This window comes from Marmota flaviventris, chromosome 13, assembly GCF_047511675.1.
Source record: "Marmota flaviventris isolate mMarFla1 chromosome 13, mMarFla1.hap1, whole genome shotgun sequence".
In the NCBI taxonomy this organism is placed as follows: domain Eukaryota; kingdom Metazoa; phylum Chordata; class Mammalia; order Rodentia; family Sciuridae; genus Marmota; species Marmota flaviventris.
In genome coordinates, this window is record NC_092510.1 from 55375962 (window position 1) to 55400957 (window position 24996).

The window sequence follows — 24996 nt, forward strand, 5'->3', positions numbered from 1 at the left end:
GTAGCTTTTTAATAAAAGCAATAAAAATATTTATAACCCCCACATACTTAATTTATGTTTGTACTTGAGATTTTCTGGGGAAGAGTTAGTACATCTGCTCTTTGCTCTTTATAGAATTTGAACCCATGGACTATCTTGGACCCAGGCCAGAAAGGTATAGGTACCAAAGATTCCTCATTAAAACTTTGTTTCATTTATCCCTGAATGATCCTCTACTGATAGTGTTACCATAAGTATGGGCTACTGTGATTACTACTTCCTCCCTTCTATTACTCTGTAGCTATAGGAATAGGACATTGGTGCACAGGATAATTAACATAATTAACTTTAGACAGCTGGAAGTTGTCATATTAAAATGGGAAGATGATAAAGAAAACTTAGTTATGCTGGAACCTTTGGTATTGCTAGTTTTGAGGCTCTTACTCAGTATCCTGGTAAGCTAGCGTATTTATGTCAGGCCTTGCTTTTTTTTATGTAGGCTTTTAATTGTCCTATTATGGGCTGCTTGGTCTGGCCCACATACACTCAACTCAGGTCATAGTGAATCATCTTAACACCCAGGTTCTTTTGAACAAGTTGCCTGTGTGTCTGGAAAAATACAGCTACTTGTTCCTGATGGAATTTTCCAATTGAGCCGTTTATTGCAGTAAAAACCATCTCATGAAACAATTATGGGGGACTGGGAGGAAAAGGATTTAGGAGACTCTCAGGACTCAACTAGCATAAATGTCACTGTCTCCATGTTCCAGGTCAGCAGCTACATATGGCTATTTGTCCATGTTGATCACTTAGAGGTCTCTGTCTTAGGTAAGAGGCTGGTGCTGTTTATACCGAAAAATGCTTATGTTGAATTTACAAGGTTCAAATCTGATTCTGCATGTCCTGAAGTGGCCCCTAGAATAGCGTTTTAAGCCTTAGGAAGCTCAGCCATCTCCTTGCTGATCCTGAGGAGTCACTGGATGGGAGGTCACTGATGTGACATTGTAAAAAGGATTTTTGTAAACCACTTCAGTCAAATATTCATCCTCTGTGATTTTTTTTTTTTTTCAGTCTGCTGGGTTAGCCACCATTTTAGGTTTGCCTGTATAGCTTAAGTGATTACTTCAAGGCCAGTCACTTAGTCTAATAGAATTAGTTGCAGCTACAGACTATTGTGCTGAGATTAATGGCATAAACATCTCCGCTTTGTCTCTAGGTTGATATGGCAGCATGAGATCATTATCTCTCCTTCATTAGTCTTGCCAAGTTCACTGGTTAATTTGATCATTTTCTGTCTCCACAGTTCCTACTGACTATAGCTATTTGCCTGAAAGCAGTTTTATTAGAGCAGCCATTGGCTTCTTCATTACAGGAGGAAAAAAAGGCAAGTGAGCACATTTTCTTGAATTTTGTCATTCTTTCTACATGCTAAGTAGGTTTGTATGCCCTAAGCATGCCTTTGTGGAATTAAACAGTACAAATCTGAAGCCGGGTAGTGTTTTCTTCTGCCAAACCATCTTTCTAATAGATATAAGCTAGAGGCAAACTACAGTAATTGTTCCATAAATATACACACTGTATAGTCTCTTTAAATCACTGTCAGTGATCTTGAATGGCTCCATGAAAATCTTAATCTTCTATTGGGCCATTTCAAAAGACACACATTACTTTTCCTGTCTATGTCAAGTGAATGTGATCTAAGAAGAGAAAACACCTGGTACATTCTGGGTCCCAGAACTGTCTGGGAAGTAAGTCTTGCCCCTGCACCTTGTAAGATCACATGGTGGTGTTGGAATCACTGGCTCTAGGTCTTATTTTTAGTTTGTGTTCTTTTTCTCAGTACACATTTGTCCCTTTGTGATTCTGTGTGGCAGCCACCACATTAGCACACAAGCAATTTGAAAACAGATTTAATGCCCTGTTTTAACTGGCATCAGAGCAATGCCACATGAGTTATTGAATGTGTGTTCTTTAGTGCTACACGTATACTTTTTGAAGGTGTAAGGAAAAAAATGGATTAAAACTGATCATATCATGGCTCAGCCACCAGCTTCATTAATGTAATATTCCTCATTGATGTTTGTTGGTTTTATTCTTTCTTGGTTTGGCAAAATGAGTACCTATACTGTAGCAAGATCATTATGACTGTGGGAAGAAAAAAGTTTTTAAACAAATCAAAATTAAAAACTAGAAGAAATCTGGAGGAAACAGTTTGATTGATGAAGGTCATGGAAGAATAAAATCTCACCATTGGAAAGGAATTTAAAGGTCACATTGTCTGATTTCCCACTGAGTACAGTAATCCTGGAGCTTCCAGATTATGAAAAATTGTCATAGCCTGGAGACATTTCTTTAGTTTCTGGAGTTCTAGAATATGTGATATTATCCTATGGTTGTTTGTTAGCATTATTTGCTTTTAATTATCCTTAATAAAAACTGACATATGTCATTGTTGTACATGACACAGGTATTGACAAACATTGTGTATTATGTATAATTTGCAAATTATTTTAGTGATTATATTGCTATGAATTAAGTCTTCTTTAAATAGATAAAGATGTCTCCATTAGTAAGAAATTCAATTCTTACTAAAGAAGCATCTAAAATTTCCATGGCCAGAATATATTTTTGCTAGGTTGCTCATTTTTATAAAATTTTTAAATGATGATAAGGTAAGATATTTTGGGGAGAAGTAAAGTCAAATCTCCTGGGTCAAATGAAAGATTCTTTTCCTGCTCAAGTAAATAAAATGCCAGTTGACTCCCCAGACCAGTATTTCTTGGCAGAAATGAATTTTCTCTGAATCTTATGGGGAACTTTTGGTTAAATATAATATTTTTATGATTATGGAGTCATGGCACAGCAGGATCTGTTCTGCTCTAAGACTGAAAAATCAGGTTGTGACCGAATCAGTGTTGTGATGTGCAGTCTTGCTGAAAGCTATTTTAAAACTGATAAATGAAGTATTAAAAAAAGCCATATTACCAATTGGATTTTTGGCATTTTCAGGTTGTGGGAGAGGGCTGCCTTCTTGTCAGGTTTGCTGACTAGATTCAGAGGAAAGTCTATTCAGCCTTACACATTAGTAATGATGACCCCAGAGGAGTGGGGGCCGTGGGAGGCTGACCTCCGCCTCCAAAGCCCATTTACAAAAACAAAACCAGACCCTGCTCTATGGGACTAAATGGGATGGCCAAAAGCGGAGGTGTGCATGCAAACGAGTGTTTTCTTCTTCAATATGCCCAGCTCATTTGAATTTTAATAACTCCCTTCTGAAGCAGCTTTTGAGTTTAAATGTCTGGATGTCACTCACCAGAGCTCAGTGGGGCTGCTGATAGGAAGGATGACAACTTTGGTGAACTCTTTTGAGGAAGAAATGGTTTTAGAGAAGAAAACTCATGCTTGGCGTAGGCTGAAGATAGTAAACTTCAGGGATGGCTTGGTTTCGCTGCCTCCGTGTGCTCTTTGTAGCTAACATTAACTCACAAGTGGAAAAGTGATGGGTTGTATCTGAGCCACACTTATGCCAGGATGAGATTGGGCATTGTGATTTTCATCCTAGCCAATCAAATTTTGAGATAGCAAACATATTAATCGGCTTTCTGAGGCTCAGGAAGCCTTTCTTTGCTCACTTTATACTTATGTGATAGGACAGACAGGATGTTCATGGCATGTTCATTCCTTCACAGAGGCAGACAGTTGAAAACCATACCAAGTCAATGAACTTCATTCAGTTTCTAAAGATTTCAGTTCATGGCTTTGAATGTAATTGCTTTTTGTATACCATTTAACATTCCTCTGCTTCCCTGATGGCCCTGGCCTCCTCCTATCAGATGTATCCTTACCCTTTGTGCTCATTCTCTTTTTCTGTGGACATTTCTTCGCTCTGCTAGGCTTAAAATCCTCCTATCATGAATTATTCCTTCTGATAAAGGCATCTAATTTTTTATTCTTATGATTTTTTTCTACTCATTTATTCTTTATTTCTAATCTTTGTTTTCTCTATCACATTCAGATTTCATTGTTTATCTGCCTCTTTTACAGAATATTGAAGATGTATTTAAAGTATTTAATAAAGGTATTATCTCTTTCTGATGCTAACATTAGATATTTCTACATAATAGGATTATTTTTGTTGTCATTCTATTACTGAGTAATTTGACTCAGTAATACTTTCCAAGCTTATATTTTTCCATTAGGCTCTAAAGTTCACAGTAAGAAGTCTCATCTGAGAAAAATATATAAGATATATATATATCTTATATATGTGTATAGTGTATAGTGTGTATAGTCCTTATGAATGGATTTCCTTCTTAATATGAGTTGATTGGTCAGTGATCTGTGTGTATAAGTAGACTTGTACACAAATGTTATAAACATTAAAATGGGTATATTCTTGGTCATTTTTGGATTTTGAGCATGAGATAGTTGTTGAGAAGAAATCTAGCCAAAGGAACAGAATTAGTGAGCTGAATATAGAATAATATGAGAAAGTGGTCTGCTTTTTGATGAAATTATGGAGTTGGTTGCCAAGACTATGTATAATTTTTATAATATTTTAGCTTAGTAATACTTTACCTATACAACTCTTTAAAAATATCATGAGAAATAAGTACAGGTGTAAAATACTGTGTTCAAAAATGATACAAAGAAGATAAAGGAAAGACAGGATGAATCTAATATGACTTTCCTATTCACATATATGAATACACCACAGTGAATCTCCACATCACATACATCCACAAGACTGGGATCTTAATTAGAATAAGACATACTTCATGTTTGTATAAATGTGTCAAAATATACTCTACTGTCATGTATAACTAAAAAGAACAAATAAAATAAAAAAAGAACCTCCCATAATAGCACCACCTAGAGACAGCAACTATATATACAACATTATATATCCCCCTATATGTGTGTAGGTATTATATTCATAAGGTTTATATTATCTTATATGATTTTTAAAAATTTAATGAATTTTCACATAAATGGACACTTACCACTTATCTCCTCCAAAAGGAGGCTTGGAAGAAGTATAGAAAGAATCCCATTCATCAGTTTCTGAACAGTTGTCTATAGAGGATATTTTTCATGGGTTTTATCTTTTATTATTTATTGTTTTGGAACACAGGATTGAACCCAGGGGTACTTTATCACTGACCCACACCTTCAGACCTTTTTTTTGTTTTAATATTTAGAGATACAGTCTTGCTGAGTTGCTTAGGGCCTCAATAAGTTGCTGAGGCTGGCTTTGAACTTGTGTTCCTCCTGCCTCAGCCTCCTGAGTTGCTGAGATTAGAGGCATGAGCCACTGTTTTATCTTTGTTGCAAACATTAAAATGTGTGGAAGTAAAAAGTCAGTGATTATCCCATGACTCTATAGATATTAATTTTAAATGTTACTTTTTAAATTAATGATTTTATACACATACAATTTTTACACATTTCCCTGTTTATGTGTATTTGTATTTTTTAACTTGATATTACAAACATTTTCCCATTCCCCATATATCTATCTCCATTGTTAATATTTTTAGATGTTTGTAGAATATTTTATCAAGTTGGTGAGTCCTAATTAACTTAATCATTACTCTATTGGTTATTAAATTTTTTCATCATAGTGAATATCTTTATGAATGTAGCTGTCTCTCGTCTGCAATATCTTTCCTTAGGATAAATTCTCAGCAGTTTATTAGTGGACAGGAGTCTGATGATGTGGTGACCAGGGGAATGGCATGGCCTCTTTGCTCTTCAGAAGGATCATGCCAGTTTTCGATTCATCAGCCTTGTATGAATATGTAGAGCACTGTATCATAGAGGTTAAAAGCACAAGAGCTGGACTGCCTGAATTCACATCCCACTACCACTGTTTACTGTCTCTCCAACTCAGGCAAGCCTCCTAAGACCCTAAGCCTCAGTTACTTTTGCAAAATGGAGAAAATAATTGAATCTTCTTTATAGAACCCTTTGTAAGGATTTTGAGTCATTTTATGTAATTCTACTTAGTAAACAAAGAATAAACCCTTCTAGTTATAGTATCATATTACAAAGCAAAACAAATAGATAAGCCAAAGATGATAATACAAATGAGTCAGAATGCTTTTATTTGCATTCATTGTCAGAAAGGATGAACATTTTTGCATATATTTACTGAATTATTCAAGAGATTTTTATAATTAAATTTTAGCATTTCTTTTTTATTAATTTTTTGTTTTAGTTATACATGACAGTAGAATGTACATCTTATATAGCATTTCTTTTTAAAACTTAGTGTGTTTTAACTTTTTATTTTGAGATAATTTAGACTTACCAAAGAGTCACAAGAATTTACAGAAAAGTTGCAAACATTTCTCTGCCTATAAGGAAAAACTCCCATATCCCTTCACCCAGGGACCCCCCGCCATTGACATATTTACTTGGAAAGATCTAATCCAGAAGGTACTTGTGTGTTCACCATGTCTCTTAGTCTTCTTCAGTCTGAAACTGTTCCTGTATCCTATCATGTTTCAAGATTAAAAGCCAGTTATTTTATAGAATGCTCTTCAATTTGGATTTGCCTGATGTTTCTCCTATGGAGTTAGGTCACTCATTTTTACTGGGAATATCACAGAAATGGAACTCTCTTTTTCTCATTGTAACCCATCAGCTGGCACAGGGTATCCTTCTCCTACTGACCACATGGATAAAGTGATATCTCCTAGGTTTCTCCATATGAAGTTATTATTTTCTTTATCATTAATAAAAATTTTTTACTTTTAAATGTCCTATTTTCACCCACTAGTTTTGGTATCCTTTAATGTATCTTGCCTGAATTACTAGTATGATAATTGCCAAAAAATGATTTTTAAATTCTATCATTCTATGTACATTACTTTAGTAGGCATTTGCTTTAAGGAGGTTTTCCTTCCTTCCCTTCTTCCCTCTCTCCCTTCCTTTTCATTAGTATGAACTCTTAATTTTATATTTTATGTATTTGTTATTCAATTGTCTTCATTATTTTGATCTTCAGATTGTCCCTGACTTGACCAGTAAGTTCTTCTTCAAGTGATTCTTGTGTCCTTTTGACCCAATCCTGTCATTCTCTGAGTTCTTTATTGCTGTATGACACAGGAAGTTGTTGTAGGCTTATCTAGTACTATCTTCAGCCCTGTAACAACTTAGCAGCCCAGATTCCTTGTAGCAGAGAATGATATTTAGAAACTTAAGATCTGACTGCAGAGTGTCTCATTGCTACCAGGGAAAAAAAATCACAGCTCCCTGGCCTGCTCAGTGCATAGAGCTAGAAAATATATGTTTGCTCTTTAATGTGTGTATTTATTTCTATATGTATATTTATTTATATTTACATCTATATATCACCATGAACTCCCACTGATATGTGCAGTTCCAATTCAGCACCACCAGGGTTCATTCTACCTTTCTCTGTTTTCATATTTTAATTTCTTCCTCTCTCAATAAAACATTTGGCTCCCCTTATTAGTAATGTTCACTCAATCTCATATGTACCCAATCTCCTGTCCCTACTGGGCCATGGTCCTGCTACACTGCCTTCCTCACTCAGGTTCTCATATCCCCTGGGTGCCCTCTCCTCTGACCCTTGACTTGGTGGCCCTTCCTGGTGCTAAAGAACCTGGGATGTTTTCATTCCTGGGAACTCTGAATGTTGTTGACGTATTTGCTCTTAAGAAAATATCCTACCAACTTTTAGTATCTGACTGATGTCTCAGAATCGTCAATTATTTCCACCAACCATCCTGATGGTAGAGTAGTTTCCGGTAGGGATCAAAGCATCTCGTAATTCCCACAAATCTGACATTCTATAATTATCTCTGCCTGTGTTTTCTACTTTGTCTAGAAAAGCTTCCTCATTGTTTCCATCTTGATTTGAACATTCTTTTTTGGTAAGAGAAGATAGGGCCTTCCCTGATGTTCTTAGTTACATTAGATTTCATATGTGATGCATTCCTATATATTTTCCATAGTATTTCACATATGTGTCATTATTTACTTTATTGTTCAATTCGTTGCTTAAAGTCTTCCTCATTAGACTCTAATTTCGTCAATGGGCAGGAGGAACATCTGTGTTTTATCCTAAATACTTAGAACAGACTACCTGGCTTGTAAAAGTATTCAAATACTTGTTGATCTACACACATATATGCACATGTTTGTGTGCTTGTGTGTGTACTTAAAATAGTTCTCATCTAAGTTGTCTCTAGCAACTCTGAAAATAGAGAAAGTAAAGACATGTCCATACCACACAAGTGATGTGATGCTGGGGATGGAAAATATACACACCCCGGCTGTAGCCTACTTGTTGCCTGACTCTTCCTGAACTAGTAACACATGTGCATTGTGGAATTGCGATCTGATCCTTGGTGTAGCCAAAGTATGTGCGATAATGGGTCCTGTTGTAATGCATTATGTTCGGATATGCCATTTATAACTTTGAAGCTGTCAAATGGATGAGAGATTTAAAGCAACTTTGTATTTAGATTTCAAAACATCTGGATCTTTTTAACAAGTACCCGTAGGCATTCTCAGTTTCAAATCTATTGTTCATAAAGCATTACAGTATTTCTTCTTATCTAAGACACTTGTTTGAAGACAGAGCAGCAAAACAGGAACTGATCTTTCCTGTTGTTTAGATTTGGAGTCTTTTTGTCCCATGCCAGTGATCTCTTCTCCATGGACTTTGGGACTCCCTTTCTTTCTATAACCCCTCCCGCCCAAATTCATGGGACTTCCAGATATTTTCTCTATTCTAACAATTACTGTAGTTCCCTTCATTCCAGTTACTGTCAGAATTTGTTCCCTGCAAATATAGTGAAACTTCTTTTTGTGATTCTAGTTATGTTTCTTGGAACTGATTTTCTGCCCTTTTAAATGTAAAAAGATTCATTGCATTAGGCACTGACGTGATTTTCAAACCATTTTACAAGTTCTTGTTTCTGACACTTGCTTGTATATCAGGTCGATTCTAGCAAATATAGAAGCACTACGTAAAGTGTATAGTAAAGTGCGGTCATTGGAGAAAGTTCCATTGTCCTGTCAAAGGAAAGCTCATTGTCCGAGCAATAAAACATCTGAAAAAATGGTCATATTTCACAAAAGGTCCTAGTGTTACAGGACTGATTAGATGCCTTTTCCTGGCTCCCCACAACCTCTGGAAACTGCAATTTTTTCTGTAGTAAATTCTGCCAAGGATCTAGAATAAAATTTTATGTAATATTGAAAGCATTCAATCTAAAAAAGTTTCTAAATAGAAGTCTGTTTATAAAATGTCAATTTCCAACACAGAATTGTATACATTTCCTTAATAGGAGACAAATGTTATTCCATGCACGTATTTACTGTAACATCTGTGATTTTATCAGGCCATTTCCATGAATCATGTATCAAAAGGACATTTAAAAAGCAAATTAATTTTTGTGTTTCTGTTGTGAGAAACCAAAGACTCCACTTTGTAGCCAACATTGAATAGGGACACTTGCCACAAATGTGTCATCAGTATAGAATTATGTGAATAGCCAACCAGTTAGTTCCTATCTCAGCCTGTTATTTTTACCACAAAATTGACCACCCTGGTTTTGTCTTTTTCCCCCCCTTTTCTGTTTGTCTTCTCATTGCAGTATAAGCCCCATGAGAATAGAAACTGTTCTGTCTTGTTCAAGTCTGTCACCATTGTTAGGAACAGTATTTGACACCTAATAGCTACTCAATAAATGTTTGAATGAATGAATATAAATTTAATTACCTTCTTTGTCAGGAATTATTGAAATTGCATTGATTAACTCTGATAATATTTCCAGAGCTCCCAGTATTATATCTCAAAAAGAAATAAAGCAAGAACTAATGGGAGTACATTATAGGAAAGTGGTAGGAGTGTTGAGCTTCAGTATTTTTTTAAGAGAGAGAGAGAATTTTTTAATATTTATTATTTAGTTTTCAGTGGACACAACATCTTTATTTTATTTGTATGTGGTGCTGAGGATCGAACCCAGCGCCCCACGCATGCCAGGCGAGCGTGCTACCGTTTGAGCCACATCCCCAGCCCGAGCTTCAGTATTTTGAAAAGCAAAAAGGTGTTGGGGGCAAACAGTGGAGGGTTCACTACTAGTTTTAACTTACTATATTGATAGGAAGAGAGGCCAACTAGTCAGGAGGTTGTGGAGTGTTTGGCTAGACTAAGAGATGTGCTGATTTTGAGACTGTTCTTTTCTCTAAAATATGGGAAAAAGACCTGAAGTAGAAGTAAGGATTTATTGTTGTCAACACATAAGTAATATTTGAAACTCAGCATGGACAAGCTCAGGCAGTGAGAATCTATAGAAGAATATAGAAGCTTAGGGAAGCAATTATTTCAAGAATGAGGGCATAATGCACTTTGAGATGGAAAAGAATGGAAAAAAAAAGACTTAAAAATACTGGGGAATTTGGCATTTAGGTGGCCAATAGAAATCTTAGCAAGGGCAGTTTCAGTGGAGTGGTGGGGCTAAAACCTAGGTAGCAATGGTGTTAGGGCACTTTTTATTGTAGACTTACTTAAATGGATACAAAAGTAAAAATACTTACTACAAGGATTCCTAGGACTCCCAGAAATACAAGGGCAGAAATTCTCTTCCTTGTTCATTCGTTCTTTAGTTCTTTTTCTTTCATTCCTTCCCTTCCCTTTTTCTTTCTTCTTTCTTCTTCTTTTATTTTCTCTTTCAGGGCATGCATGGTATCAATTTCTCTTAGGTTTTCTACATTTTTCTCTAAAGATTGCTTCATGCCTTCTCTGCTTCTTATATACATAACACAAAACTTACCCTTTTAACCATTATAAAATATACATTCAGTAGTATTGAATGCCTTCACAGTATTGTACTACCATCTTCACCCTCTGCTTCTAGAATGTTTTCATCACCCCAAAAGGAAACTTTGAACTTATTGAACGCTTGTTCCCCCTTTCCCACTTCCCTCAGCCCCCAGCAATCAATAATCTGCCTTTTGCCTCTATAGATTTGCCTTTTCTGAGTATTGCATTTGAATGGAATCACATAATATGTGGCCTTTTGTGTCTGGGTTCTTTCAAGTGGAGTGTCTTCAAAGTTCATCTGCGTTGTAGCAGCTATCTACCTCATTTCTTTTTATAGCTGAATAATAACCCATTGCATGGACATGCCACATTTTATCTATTAATCAGTCAATGGACATTTGGGTCGTTTCTACCTTTTGGCTGTTCCAAGTATTGCTGCTATGAACAGTGTGTACAAGTTTTTATTTGAACACCTGTTTTTAATTCTTTGGGGTATATATATCTAGGAGGGGAAGAACTGGATCATATGGGATTTCTGTTTAACTTTTTGAGAAACTGCCAAACTTTCTTCACAGTGGCTGCACTGTTCACATTCCCATCAACAATATGTGACAGTTGCATTTTCTTCACATAATTGCCAACTATTTTCCATTTTGTTATTATGATTGCCATCTGATTGGATTTGCAGTGGTATCTTTTGAGGCTTTGATTTGCACTTCCCTAATAACTAATGATGTTGAGCATCTTCTTATATCTTTGTTAACCATTTGTGTATTTTCTTTGGAAAATTCTCTTTTAAGCCTTTGCTTGTTTTTAAAAAGTTAGATTATCTTCTTATAGTTGAGTTGTAAGAGTTCTTGGTGTATTCTGGATGAGACCCATATCTGTGATTTGAAAATTCTTTCATCTTATAGCTTGTCTTTTCACTTTCTTATTTCTCTGCACAAAATTTTTTAACTTTGAAAGTCTAATTTTTTTCTTCTGTTGCTCGTGTATTTGATGTCAAACTAAGAATACATTACCAAATCCAAGGCCAACAATTACTCCTATTTTTTTTTCCTTTAAGAGTTTAATTGGTTTAGACCTTATATGTAGGTTGTTAGTCCATTCTGAGTTAATTCTTGTACATAGCATAAGGTAAGGTGGCCAACTTCGTTTTTTTTGCATATGGATTCCTAGTTGTCTCAGCACCATATGCTTTTTGTTTGTTTGCTTATTTTGTTTTTTGCAGTACTGGGGATTAAACTTAGGGCCTTGCATATGCTAGGCAAGTGCTCCTGCCATTGAGTGGCATCCCCAGCCCTCAGCATCTTTTTTTTTTTTTTTTTTTTAAAGCATCATTTGTTGAAGAGTCAATTCTGTCCTCTATTGAATGGTCTTGACACCATTGTTCAAAATCAATTGGCTGTAATGTGTGGGTTTGTTTCGGATTCTCAATTCTATCTCACTGGTCTATATGTGCCTACATCATACTGTTTTGATTACTGTGGCTCTACAGTTAAGTTTGAAATTGGTGTGTGTGAATCCTCCACATTGCTCTTTTTCAAGATTGTTTGGCTATTTGGGACCTCTGCAATTCCTTAATAATTTGAAGATTAGTTTTTCATTTATGCCAAAAAGGTTCTTGGAATTTTGATAAGGATTGCATTGATTCTGTTAGGGATTACATTGAATTTGTAGATCACTTTGAGTCATACTGTCATCATAATAATGTTAAGTATTATACTCCAAGACCATGAAATGTTTTCCCATTTGTTTAGGTCATCTTTTATCTCCTTCAACAATATTTTGTACTTCCAAGTGTATAAATCTTTTATGTTGGGTAAATATATTCAGAAGTATTTTGTTCTTTTGAGTGCTATTTCCAAGTAGAATTGTTTATTAATTTCTTTTTTCCAATTATTCGTTGTTGCAATATAGAAACAATTTTTGTGTTTTGATCTTATTCCCTGCAACTTTTAAAATTTCTTTTATTCTATTAGTTTTTTAAAAAAGATTCTCTGGGATTTTCTATGTATAGGATCATGTCATCTGCAAACACAGTTTTACTTCTTTCTTTCCAATTTGAATGCCTTTTATTTATTTTTCTTTCCTAACTGTTATAGGTAGAACATTCAAGATGAAGTGGTGACAGTGAACATTGTGTCTTGCTTCTAGTCATAGAGGAGGCACTTTCAATCTCTTACCATTGCGTATGAGGTTAGCCATGGGTTGCTTTTCATAAATGCCCTTTATCTTGTTGAGATAATTCCATTCTGTTTTTGGTTTTCTGAGTATTTTTATCAGGCAATGGTGTTGGATTTTGTTTTTAAAAAATTGATAATCAATTCAGATTGTCATGTGGTTTTAAAATTTTCTTTATTTTTTATTTTCAGTTTTTGTGGTGCTGGGGATTGAACCCAGAGCCTTGTGCATGCAAGGCAAGCACTCTACCAACTGAGCTATATCCCCAGCCCCTAAAATTTTCTTTATTAATGTTATGTATTACACTAGCTAATTTTCTTATGTGAAACCACTCTTAAATTCCTGGAATAAATCCCGTTTGTCATGGCATATTATCCTTTTAATGTGCTATTGGATTAGGTTTGCTAGTGTTTCTTTCAGAATTTTTTGATCTATATTTATAAAGAATATTGCCTTTAGTTTTTTCTTTTTTCCTTAATTATTGCCTAGCTTTGATGTCATCTTAATGCTGGTCTTACAGGATAAGTTAAACAGTGTTCCATTTTCTCCTTCTCCTTCTTCTTCTTCTTCTTCTATTATTTCTCCTCCTCCTCCTCCTCCTCCTCCTCCTCCTCCTCCTCCTCCTCCTCCTCCTCCTCCTCCTCCTCCTTCTTCTTCTTCTATTATTTCTTCTTCTTCTTCTTCTATTTCTTCTTCTTCTTCTTAAGCAATTGAAAAAGATGGGTGCTAATTCTTTGCATGTTTGATAGAATTCACTAATGAAGCTTTCTGTTCCTGGATCTTTCTTTGATGGAAGATTTTTTTAAATTACTGATTTGATACCTTTACTTGTTGTGGGTTTGTTCATAATTTCTATTTATTCCTGAGTCACTTCATAGGTATGTTTTTCTAGAAATTTTTGCACTTAATCTAGATTATCTAATTTGTTAGCATATAATTTTTCTTTATTTTTATTGGTGCATTATAATTTGTACATAATGGTGGGATTCATCACCACATATTCGTACATACACAAAATTTAACAATATTATTTGGCCAATATCATTCCCCAGTATTTCTCCTTTTCCTCCTCTCCTCCTTCCCCATAGTACTCTCCTCTCCTCTTCTATTCTTCCCTTCAGTTTTCATGAAACCTCTCCGCCACACACACCTTTCTTTTGCTTTTTCCTCTCTAGCTTCCATATATGAGAGAAAACATATCACCCTTGACATTCAGAGTTTGGTTTATTTTGCTTAACATGATGTTCTCAAGTTCTGTTCATTTTCCTGAAAATGCCATAATTTTATTCTCCTTAATAGCTAAATAAACTACATTGTATATGTATGTCACATTTTCTTTATGTATTCATTGATTGACAGATACCTAGGCTGGTTCCATGGTTTGGTTGTTGTGAATTGTGCTGCTATAAACATGGGTATGCATGCATCACTATAATATGCTGACTTAAATTCTTTAGGATAAATGACAAGGAGTGATATAGCAAGTCATATTGTGCTTTCATTGCTTTTCTTTTGAGGATCCACCACACTGATTTCCAAAGGGTTATGCTAATGTACAATCCCACCAACAGTTTGAAAGTGTTCCTTTTTCTTCACATCCTTCACAGCATTTATTATTGTTTGGATTCTTGATGGCTGCCATTCTAACTGAAGTGAAATAAAATCTCAATGTCATTTTGATTTGCATTTCCCTAATTGCCAATGATGTTGAACATTTTTTCATGTATCTGTTGGTATTTTTATTTCTTGAAGTGTCTGTTTAGTTTGTTTGCCCATTTATCATTTTTATATTAATTTTTTTGAGTTCTTCATATATTCTGGATATTAATCCTCTGTCAAAAAGCAGCTGGCAAAGATTTCTCTCTCATTCTGTAGGTTCTTTCTTCATATTCTTAATGAAGTTTCCTTTGCTGTGCAGAATCTTTTTAATTTGATGCCTTCCCATTTATTAATTCTTGGCATTATTGGTCCTATTGAGAAAATCATTGCCTGTACCTATATGTTGGAGTCTTGACTCTGTTTCCCCCTGCCCCAGGAGTTTCATAGGTTCTGTTATATCCTAGGTCTTTGATCCATTTTCAGTTTACTTTTATGCAGGGTGAGAATTTAGAATCTAGTCTCATTTTTCCACATATAGACAGCTAGTTTTCTTATTATCATTTGTTAAGGATGCTGTCTTTTCTCTAGTGTATGTGTTTGGTACCTGTGTCAAGGATCAGATGGCTGTATCTATATGGGTTTGTCTCTGCATCTTTTGTTTTGTACCATTCATTGGTCTGTGTCTGTTTTTATGACAGTAACATGAAGTTTTTGTTTCTATAGCTCTGTCATGTAATTTGAAGTCAGGTAGTTTGAAGCCTCCAGTTGCTTTTTTGACATAGAACTGCTTTGACTATTCTCAGTCTTTTATTCTTCCAAATAAATTTTAAGAATATTTTTTCCCTAGTTCTATGAAGAATGTCACTGGCATTTTGATGGGGATCACATTGAATCTATGCATAGCTTTAGGTAGTATGGCCATTTTAACAATATTGATTCTGCAGATCAATGAATATGGAAGGTATTTCTGTCATCTTGTGTTTTCTTCAGTTTCTTTCTTCAGTGTTCTATAATTTTCATTGTAGAGGTCTTTCACCTCCTTGGTTAGATTTATTCCTAGGTGTTTTATTATTTGTGGGGGTGCACTTATGAATGGGATTGTTTTCCTGATTTCTTTCTCAGCAGCTTCATTATCAGTATATAGGAAAGCTTTTGATTTTGTAACCTGTTAATTTGCTGAATTTGTTTATTAGCTGTAGCAGTCTTCTGGTGGAGTATTTTGGATCTTCTAAGTGTAGGATCTCATAATGTGCAAACATTGATAATTTGACTACTTTCCTTATTTTTATTTCTTATATTTCCTTCTCTTGTCTACTCTCTCTGTTTTCTATAATCTTTCTCTTTTTTCTATAATTTCTAGTACACTATTGAATAGGAGTGGTAAGAGAAGACATCCTCATCTTGTTTTGAATTTTAAAGGAAATGCTTTCAGTTTTTACCCATTCACTATGATGCTGGCTTTGGGTTTATCATCTGTAGCCTTTTTAAAAATATATATTTATTTATTTTTTTTAGTTGTAGTTGGACACAATACCTTTATTTTATTTATTTATTTTTATGTGGTGTTGCGGTTTAAACCCAGAGTCTCACACGTGCAAGGCGAGCGCTCTGCTGCTGAGCCACAAGCCCAGCTCATCTATAGCCTTTTTGATGAGGTAAATTCCTTCCATTCCTAGTTTCTTTAGTGTTTTTATCATGAATGGGTGCTGAATTTTGTTTAAGACTTTCTCTGCATCTATTGAGATGACTGTGATTTTTTTTCCTAATTCTATTTATGTGGCGAATTATATTTATTGATTTGCCTATTTTAAACTATCCTTGCCACCCGGGAAAAAACCCACTTGGTCATAATGTGCAATCTTCTTCATATGTTGTTGAATATGATTTGCAAATATTTTATTAAGGATTTTTGCATCTAAGTTCATTGGGGATTTTGGTCTATAGTTTTCTTTCCTTGATGTGTTCGTATCTGGTTTTGATATGAGTGTGACACAGGCTTCATAGAATGAATTTGAAAGTGTTCCATATTATGGACATGTTCCTTTATTTTCTTTTCTTTAACACTGTCTCAATGCTCCAGACTGACTACTCTGTCTACCAGCTCTGAGATTCTGTGCTCAGCATTGTCTACTCTCTTAGAGAGACTTTCAGCCAAACATTATATTTGATTTATTGTTTTATTGCCAAGATTTCTGTTTTGGTCTTTTTCAGTATCTGCATCTCCTATTGAATTTCTCATTCATATCCTATACTGACTTCTTTAATTCATTCAGTTGTTTTTCTGTATTCTCTTGGTGTTTGTTAACCATTTTTCTAATCATTTTTTAAAAATTCTTTATCTGGCATTTTCTCCACTTTAGTATATTTGAAGTGAGTTACTGATGAATTTTGAACTTTAGGAGGTGTCATGCTAGCTTATTTTTCCATATTTCTTGTATTCCTGTGTTGGGTTTTATATATCCGTTGAGATGTATTTGTTGGAGCCTTGAGAGAATTTTTCTTCCTCTCTTATGTGTGAGCCTTTGTGGGGCACAGTCTTCTCTTACCAAAGTGTTCTGGGATATCAGGTTATTGTGAACTTTTCAGTATATTTCTAATGGGTTTTGTAGTATAATTTCTCTGCTAGTTCTTTGGGGAGGATTTGTGTATTTCAATACAGTGTATATTAAGTGTATATACAGTGTATATTAAGCTTGAGGATTTTACTTTTCCTATAGGTCTCAAAAGAGCGTGATCCTCTTTGTAGATATGGTGGTTGTGTTGTATACAGCAGGATGTGTGGGGGTACACCTCTGTGATTGTTCTTCTTCACTTAACAACTCTGTATATTCTAAAGGAGCATGGAATGATCTAGATTGAGAATCCTTTCATAGGTATAGTGTCCACAGCCTCTTGTGTTAATTCTGTTCTTGCTTTAGAGTGGATGTCCATGAGTGGCACCTGCAGGCCCCTGTATCCATTCTTACTTAGGACTGATCATTAATTTTGCATTTTTGTCTTTTCTGTTCTTTGTGTTATTACTGAAATTTGAGATGGTTAATTTGTGTGTGGAACAAGGTGCATTGTCTCTTGACTGTGTTTTGTTCAGCAGCAGATCTCTACCTTGTGAATTTGTAGTGTCCTTGTAGGTTCCCAGCACCTCACAGAAAAGGAGGAAACAAACAATAGCAACAATATTAGTAAACAATATATAGCATTAAAATAAATACCTGGTGCCTACTGTACCATCTACAACGCTAATTACCACAAACGCAGGAGTGGTGGGATTAGTTATTGCTGAAAGCAAAATCAGCTAAAAGCCATGAACTAAATCTGGCAATAAAATAGACAAAAGGTGTCAACTATGCCATTCACTATATGACTATGAATGGTGAGGATAGGAGTTATAAAAACCAAATAGTTTTAAAGATGCTAAACACACAGTTCATTAAGGGAAAAGAAAATGTGATAGAAAGGTAAAAATTTAGAATGTTCAAAATGTGAAAAGAAAGGAAGTAGATAAAATGTAGCAAACAATGGCTATAAAGGAGAAAAAAAATTTTTTTTTTAAAAGGAGAGATGCAAGGAGAGAAAAAGAAACAAACAAAACCAACACCAAACCAAAATAAACAAGAAACCCTAACCTTCAAAAGAGAAAACAAATAACAATCATTAAAAATGCTAAAAATGGGGGGAAAACACATGTATTGTATCTATGTAACACTCAACCCAGCAAAAACACCAAAAAAGACGGGGGGAGGGGGAGAAAGGAAAAAAGATTCTTAACAAAAAATGAAAGAATTATCTCCACTGAGGTTGTCAAAACTGTTGACTAAGGTGGATAATCACTGACTATGCCCGACCATCCTTCTTTCCATTTTTTTCTTGGGTGCTATATACCAAGAAGGAATGAGCAAGGGCTGGGGGTTGTGAAACCTTTCTTCTTTTTGTGTTGCTAACCAGGCTGCTAACTGTACTGGCCTAATACTGGAGCTGAGTGAGACAGCTTTCACCTTTCGCTTCTCACTGTCCTATAAGGTAGGATAGAATGGGAAGTATTGTTGATCAGAGTTTTGTCCAGAGAGCCCAGAATGATGCAGTCCTGGGGTGGGTCTGCTGCAGAGTTCTAAGTGGGGAGTTCTCATGGCTGGGACTTATCTCTAATCGTCCTTATGGATTTTGTTAGGTGGTATCTGCTCTGGAAAGACTAGATCAGTGCACCTTTAGGCCCAGGAAAATGCTGATCTCTGCCTTGAGTTTGGAACTCAGGAGCATCCATCCCAAGAATTATACTCAAAGAGCAGGGGAGCCAGCCCTCCGCAGGTCTCACACATTCCACTGCCTGTGAATATGGAATACCCAGACTTATTCCCTGAAAACATCCATACCTGTCTGCTCAGTTTTCTGACCCTCTTCAGCTGGTCATTTGAGCCACAAGACTCCAAAGGAAAGCGAGTTATATCCCTTCTTTGTATGGCTCTGACTTGAATCCATGGAGGAGAATCTTCTCTGTGCACATTGCACTCAGTCCCTACTAAGTACAACCTAGGCCACACAGTAGGCAGTTGCCAGGGAGGTGTGGTAGTTTTTGTTATGATCTCCCAGACTCCCACAGCAGCAAGCTGAAGCATGGCCTCTCATGATGGCTCCTGCCTCAGCTCTCTACTTGCTAATTGAGAAACACAGAGTCCTTTTCAAATGCCAGTTTGCTGTGCAGCCTCTGGATGAGCAAAGTTCAGGTTGCTTTTCTGTTTTACCAGGCAAGGGGTGTGTGTGTGTGTGTGTGTGTGTGTGTGTACACCAAATTTGTCTGTTGTGTTTCTGTGTATCATCCCTCCCCTCTGTGGTAAACCAGTGCCATTGTTGCTGTTGCTGCAGCAACTAACTTAGCTCCAGTGTACTTCTTCTTGTTCTTTGTTCAAGGCACCTGAGTTTCTTGAGTCTCTAAAAAAAACTCCAACTGTCCGATATTGAGTTTCAGTCTCTTGGTTTTATCCACCTTGCTGAGAAGCTGCTTGAATTCCTGCTGCTTGAATCCCAGGCCATGAGCAGCTGTAAATGCAGCCTTCCTCTAATTTACCATCTTGAATCCAGCTTAGGCATATAGTTTTTCATGGCATTTTTTTTTTGACAATAAGACACTTTAATTTTAGCATCTTTTGAAATCTGAATAATCTGAGAATTTACAAAATCATTCTTTTCATGGTTGAGTTATGTATATATATCACATTTTCTTTATTTATTCATCTTTTAAAGGGCACCTAGGTTGGTTTCATAGTTTAGCTATTGTGAATTGAGCTGCTATAAACAACGATGTGGCTGCGTCACTATAGTATGCTGATTTTTAAGTCCTTTGGGTATATGCTGAGAAATGGGACAACTGGGTACATGGTGTTCCATTCCAAGTTTTCTTGAAATCTCCACACTGCTTTCCAGAGTGGTTGCACTAATTTGTAGTCCTACCAGCAATGTATGAGTGTGTCTTTTTCCCTAACATTTACTTTTACTTGTATTCATTTTTTTTATGTCATTCTTTTATCATGCTTTTTGTTTTTATAAGGTCAATAGAAATAGCTCCAGTTTCATTTCTGTTTTTATATTATTATCATTTTTTGAGAGAGAGAGAGAGAGAGAGAGAGAGAGAGAGAGAGAGAGAGAATTTTTAATATTTATTTTTCAGTTTTCGGTGGATACAACATCTTTATTTTATTTGTATGTGGTGCTGAGGATCGAACCCAGCGCCCCCGCATGCCAGGCGAGCGCGCTACCGCTTGAGCCACATCCCCAGCCCCAATTTTTATTCTTTCTCAATCTATCATAAGCTTTATCAGTTTAAAAAAAATTTTAGTTGTAGTTGAACACAATACTTTCATTTATTTATTTTTATGTGGTGCTGAAGATCGAACCCGGTGCTCCACACATGCTAGGCAAGTGTTCCACCACTGAGCCCCCGCCCCAGCCCCAGGGTCGTCAGTCTTGTTGCTCTTTCCTAAGATCCAATTTTTTGTTTCGTTAGTTCTAATTGTTTTTCTGTTCTATATTACATTATCTTCACTCTAAATTTCACTATTTCCTCTCTCTGCTAACTTTCAGTCTATTTGCTCTTCTTTTCCTAGTTCCTTGAGGCATAAATTAGGATATTGATTTCTTTCTGCTTTTATAATTTAGGGATTTATCACTAGAAATCCCTCTCAGCACTGCTTTTGCAGCATCTCATAAGTTTTTCTATTTTGTGTTTTCATTTTCATTTGTCTCACAGTATTTTCTAACTTTTGCGTGATTTCTTCTTACATTTATTGCTCAAGAGTATATTTTTACTTCCCATATATTTGTGAAATTTCCAGTTTTCCTGGAAATGTTACTGATTGCTAGTTTTATTCTATTGAGGTTAGTGAAAATTCTTGGTATGATCTCAATCTTTTTAAATTTATTGAAACTTGTGGTTTGACATGTGGTCAGTCTGGGAGAAAGAAGATTCCATCTGTGCTTCAGACAAATGTGTATTCTGATGGTGTTTAGTGTTGCATGACTACTAGATCTCTTTAGTTTATAGTGCTGGTTAGGTCCTCTATATCCATTTCTTTTATTTAAATATTCTATCTATTATTGAAACTAGCACTTTGAAGTTTCCAACTATTTATTGTAAAACACAGTTTCCCTTTTATTTTATCAGTGTTTATATATTTTGGGACTTTGTTGCTTGATTCATATGTGCTCTTAGTCGTTAAGTATAGAATTTTGTTACATTATGTTCACATTATTGTACAACTATCACCTCTGTCCGTCTTCTAAGCTTTGATAACTGATCATTTTGAGTGTTGTTACCTGTTACCTCAGAGTATCAAGTTTTTCCTCTCCTTGGTGTTTACTTTTGTTTCTTGCTGTTGGGCTACAATTATTTCTGTTAAGTGACTTTTAAAAATTATATTTTTAAAGACTGTATTCTTTGTCATATGTGGTCTTTGAAACCTTTCTTCCTTTAGCTTGTGAATAGCTAGTGTTTGATAGAGATTGCCTTGAATGCCAGAAGGAAAACAGAAAACAGGGGGCGGGAGACAAAAAAAAAAAAAAAGAACTTATTTCCAATATGCAACTGCTTTTAAAAGTTGTGATAAAAGAACCATAAATTTTACCCTTTTAATCATTTTAAAAACTAAAATTATACCCAGTGAACAATATCTCCCTATCCCTCTCCTCAACCACAGTTTTACTTTATTTATCTATGAATGTAACTTTTTTTTAAATGCCTAGAATCACACAGGATTTGTCTATTTGTGACTGGCTGATTTCATTTAGCATAACATACTTAAGTTCACTCATATTGTAGTATGTGATAGGGTTTCCTTTCCAATTCTGAACAATATTCCATGGTGTGTGTGTGAGTATGTGAGTGTGTGTGTGTGTGTGTGTGTACATACATACATAGTAGTTTCCATTTGCCTGTGGGTTTGTTTTCTGCATTTTCAGTTACCCACAGTCAACTGCAGTCCAAAAGCAGAAAACAGAAAATCCCAGCAATAAACAACTCATAAATTTTAAATAGTGCATCATTCTGAGTAGCATGATGTAATTTCATGTTGTCCCACTCTGTCCTACCTAGTACATGAATCATAATGTTGTCCAGCTTATCCATGCTATATATGCTATCCATCTTTTAGTTGCCTTATTGCTGGATAAATGATCAGTTCCACTAAGATGGTATTGCAGTTCTTGTGTTCAGACAACTCTGTTTTACTTAATAATAACCCTGTCTTAGTCCATTTGCTATTGCTATAAGAAAATACCTGAGTCAGTAAGTTATTAAAAATAGAAGTTTAGTTCCCAATTCTGCAGGCTGGGAATTCCAAGAGCATGATGCTGGCCCCAGTGAGCATCTTCTTGATGCATGATTGAGGGCATTGCATGATGAGACAGAGCAAGCTTGCCAGCAACAGCTCACTTTTATAAAAGAGCCACATCCTCAGATCCCATTAACCACCTCCCCAAGATTCTATAGTTTGGGGATTATGTTTGCAGCACAAGAAATTTGGGAAACACATTCAAATCACACCAAAGTGAAAGAGCAGTGATGTTCTCTTTGGATGTGCCAAAGAGGAGCCTTACAGCACTTCCTTTAAGTAGCATTTCACATTCACCAAGAAGAAAGGTCCATACACTATAGTAAGAAGGTTTGAGAGCAAGACCACATTCACATGTTTTATTACAGTATATTGTTATCATTGTTCTATTTTGTTGTTAGTTGTCGTTAACCTCTTACTGTGCCTAATTTACAAATGAAAGTTTATCATGGGTGTGCACTTGTAGGAAAATCAGTTCATAATATTTGGCATCATCTGCTGAGGGGCAGTGAGGCACAAGTAAGCAATGAGGTAGTAATATAGAGTAAGTCGTTAAAAACTAACTAAAAAGACATGAGAGTGTGGAAGAAAGCTAAGTTAAAAACAAAAGAGTGGAATATTCTTATCCAGACAAGAGGGAAAGATTAAAGACAAAAGCAGGAAGAGGAAAGGGAGTAAGAGTTTGTGGCAAATGAGGTTGAAATTTAGAGCACAGAATTGAGGGGCTTGACCACTATTGAATACGTGGTGATACTAAATCCTTTGAAACTAAAAGAAGAGAAAGTAGTGATTTTCTGTACTCATGATGCTATGAAGGTGTTTTATTATTATTTTTTTTCTTTATAGGTCCTGAAGCTGTGCCTCCTTCCCTTCTCAAAGTAGTGATGAAACCCATAGCAACTGTTGGAGAAAGCTACCAGTATCCTCCTGCAAACTGGGCTGCGCTCCTTTCTCCACTTATGAGGCTGAACTTTGGTAAGTAGCAAGTGGTTTTAGGTCTTCAGAATTTGCTTTTAGTATCTGATCTGAGTGGGAAAACAGATTTTTTGTCACAAGTGGTAGTAACTGATGGACTTTGGGATCTTGTGACCCTTTCTTTCTTTTTTAATTCCATCATTTTTTGTTTGTTCTTATTAGTTATACATGACAATGTATTTTGACATATTATACATATATAACTTCCCATTATTCTGGTTGTGCATGATAAAGAATTGTATTGGTCATATATTCATATATGCACATAGGATAGTAATGTCCAATTTATTCTACTGTCTTTCCTATTCCATTCCCCCTCCATTCCCTTTGTCTCATCCAGAGTACTTCTGTTCTTCTCTCCCCCTGCCCCTCCATCTGAGTTGGCATCTACATATTAGAACATTTGGCTTTTGGTTTTTGGGGATTGGCTTATTTTATTTATCATGATATTCTCCAGTTCCATCCATTTACCATCAAATACCATAATTTCATTTCTCTGTATGGCTAAGTAGTATTCCATTATGTATATTTACCATATTTTCTTTATCCATTCATCTGTTGAAGGGCACCTAGACTGATTCCATAGTTTAGCTATTGTAAATTGAGCTGCTATAAACATTGATGTGGCTACGTCACTGTAGTATGCTGATTTTAAGTCCTTAGGGTATAACCTGAGGAGTGGGATGACTGGGTCAAATGATGGTTCTATTCCAAGTTTTCTGAGGAATCTTCATATTGCTTTCCAAAGTGGTTGCATCAGTTTGCAGACTAACAGCAATGTATGAGTGTACCCTTTTCCCTACATCCTCACCAGCATTTATTATTACTTGTATTTTTGATAATTGTCCTTCTGAGCCATTGCATTCCCACAGCTGGGGATGAGGAGGGAGAGAGGTCTAAAGACACAGGCCAAACAGCGTCATTAAAAGCATTTCTGGACTGCAGTGCACAGATTGCTGAGCACATGGTGTATGCCTGCTTTGGTGGTTATCACATGACACTTCCAGAACCTTAGGTTTTAAGAAAGCACTATATGGATGCTGTATTTTCTCTTGCTGTTATAACAAATCAGCACAGACTTGGTGGCTCAAAACAATCCAGATTTATTATCTTGTATCTGTTCTATCAGCCAGCTGTTCAACATGATTCTCACCAGACTAAGTCAAGGTATGAGCACAGCAGATTTCCTTCCTAGAGGCCACCCACATCCTTCAACTTGGTGTCCCTGTTTCTCCATCTTCAAAATAAGCAATGCAGGACTGAGGCCTTCTCATAATACCTTACTGGTTTTCTGCAGTTAGGAAAGTTTTTCCATATTTAAGGACTCCTGTGACTAATGAGCCCACTTAAATATCTATAATAATCTCCTAAACTCAAGGTCCTTATCCTTAATCATGCCTGCAGAGTTCCTTTGCCATATAAGTTAATGTATTCACTGGTTTCAGAGATTAGAATGTGGAACTCATTACAGGAACATTATTATCCCTACCAGAGGTTCTTCTTGGTGAGAGACAAAGGGAATGCACAACTCAACACCTTCCCTTCATCTACAGAAGTCCCTCTTATACAGAAAGGAATTACCACACGCACATATATTTTTTGTATTTTCTCTTGCTGTTGTAACAAATTAGCACAGAC

At 35.8% G+C, this 24996-nt stretch overlaps 1 protein-coding gene across 5 annotated transcripts in view; it reads left to right on the forward strand.

The window, feature by feature from the left end:
• Window positions 1-24996, forward strand: part of Focad (focadhesin) — a 299533-nt gene that overhangs the window by 257909 nt on the left and 16628 nt on the right. For all 5 annotated transcript variants that reach the window (XM_071600672.1, XM_027950623.3, XM_071600673.1 and 2 more), the window contains 2 exons: window positions 1283-1363; window positions 23230-23358. In XM_071600672.1, the coding sequence (XP_071456773.1) occupies window positions 1283-1363; window positions 23230-23358 (210 nt within the window). The remainder of the gene's footprint in view (window positions 1-1282; window positions 1364-23229; window positions 23359-24996) is intronic.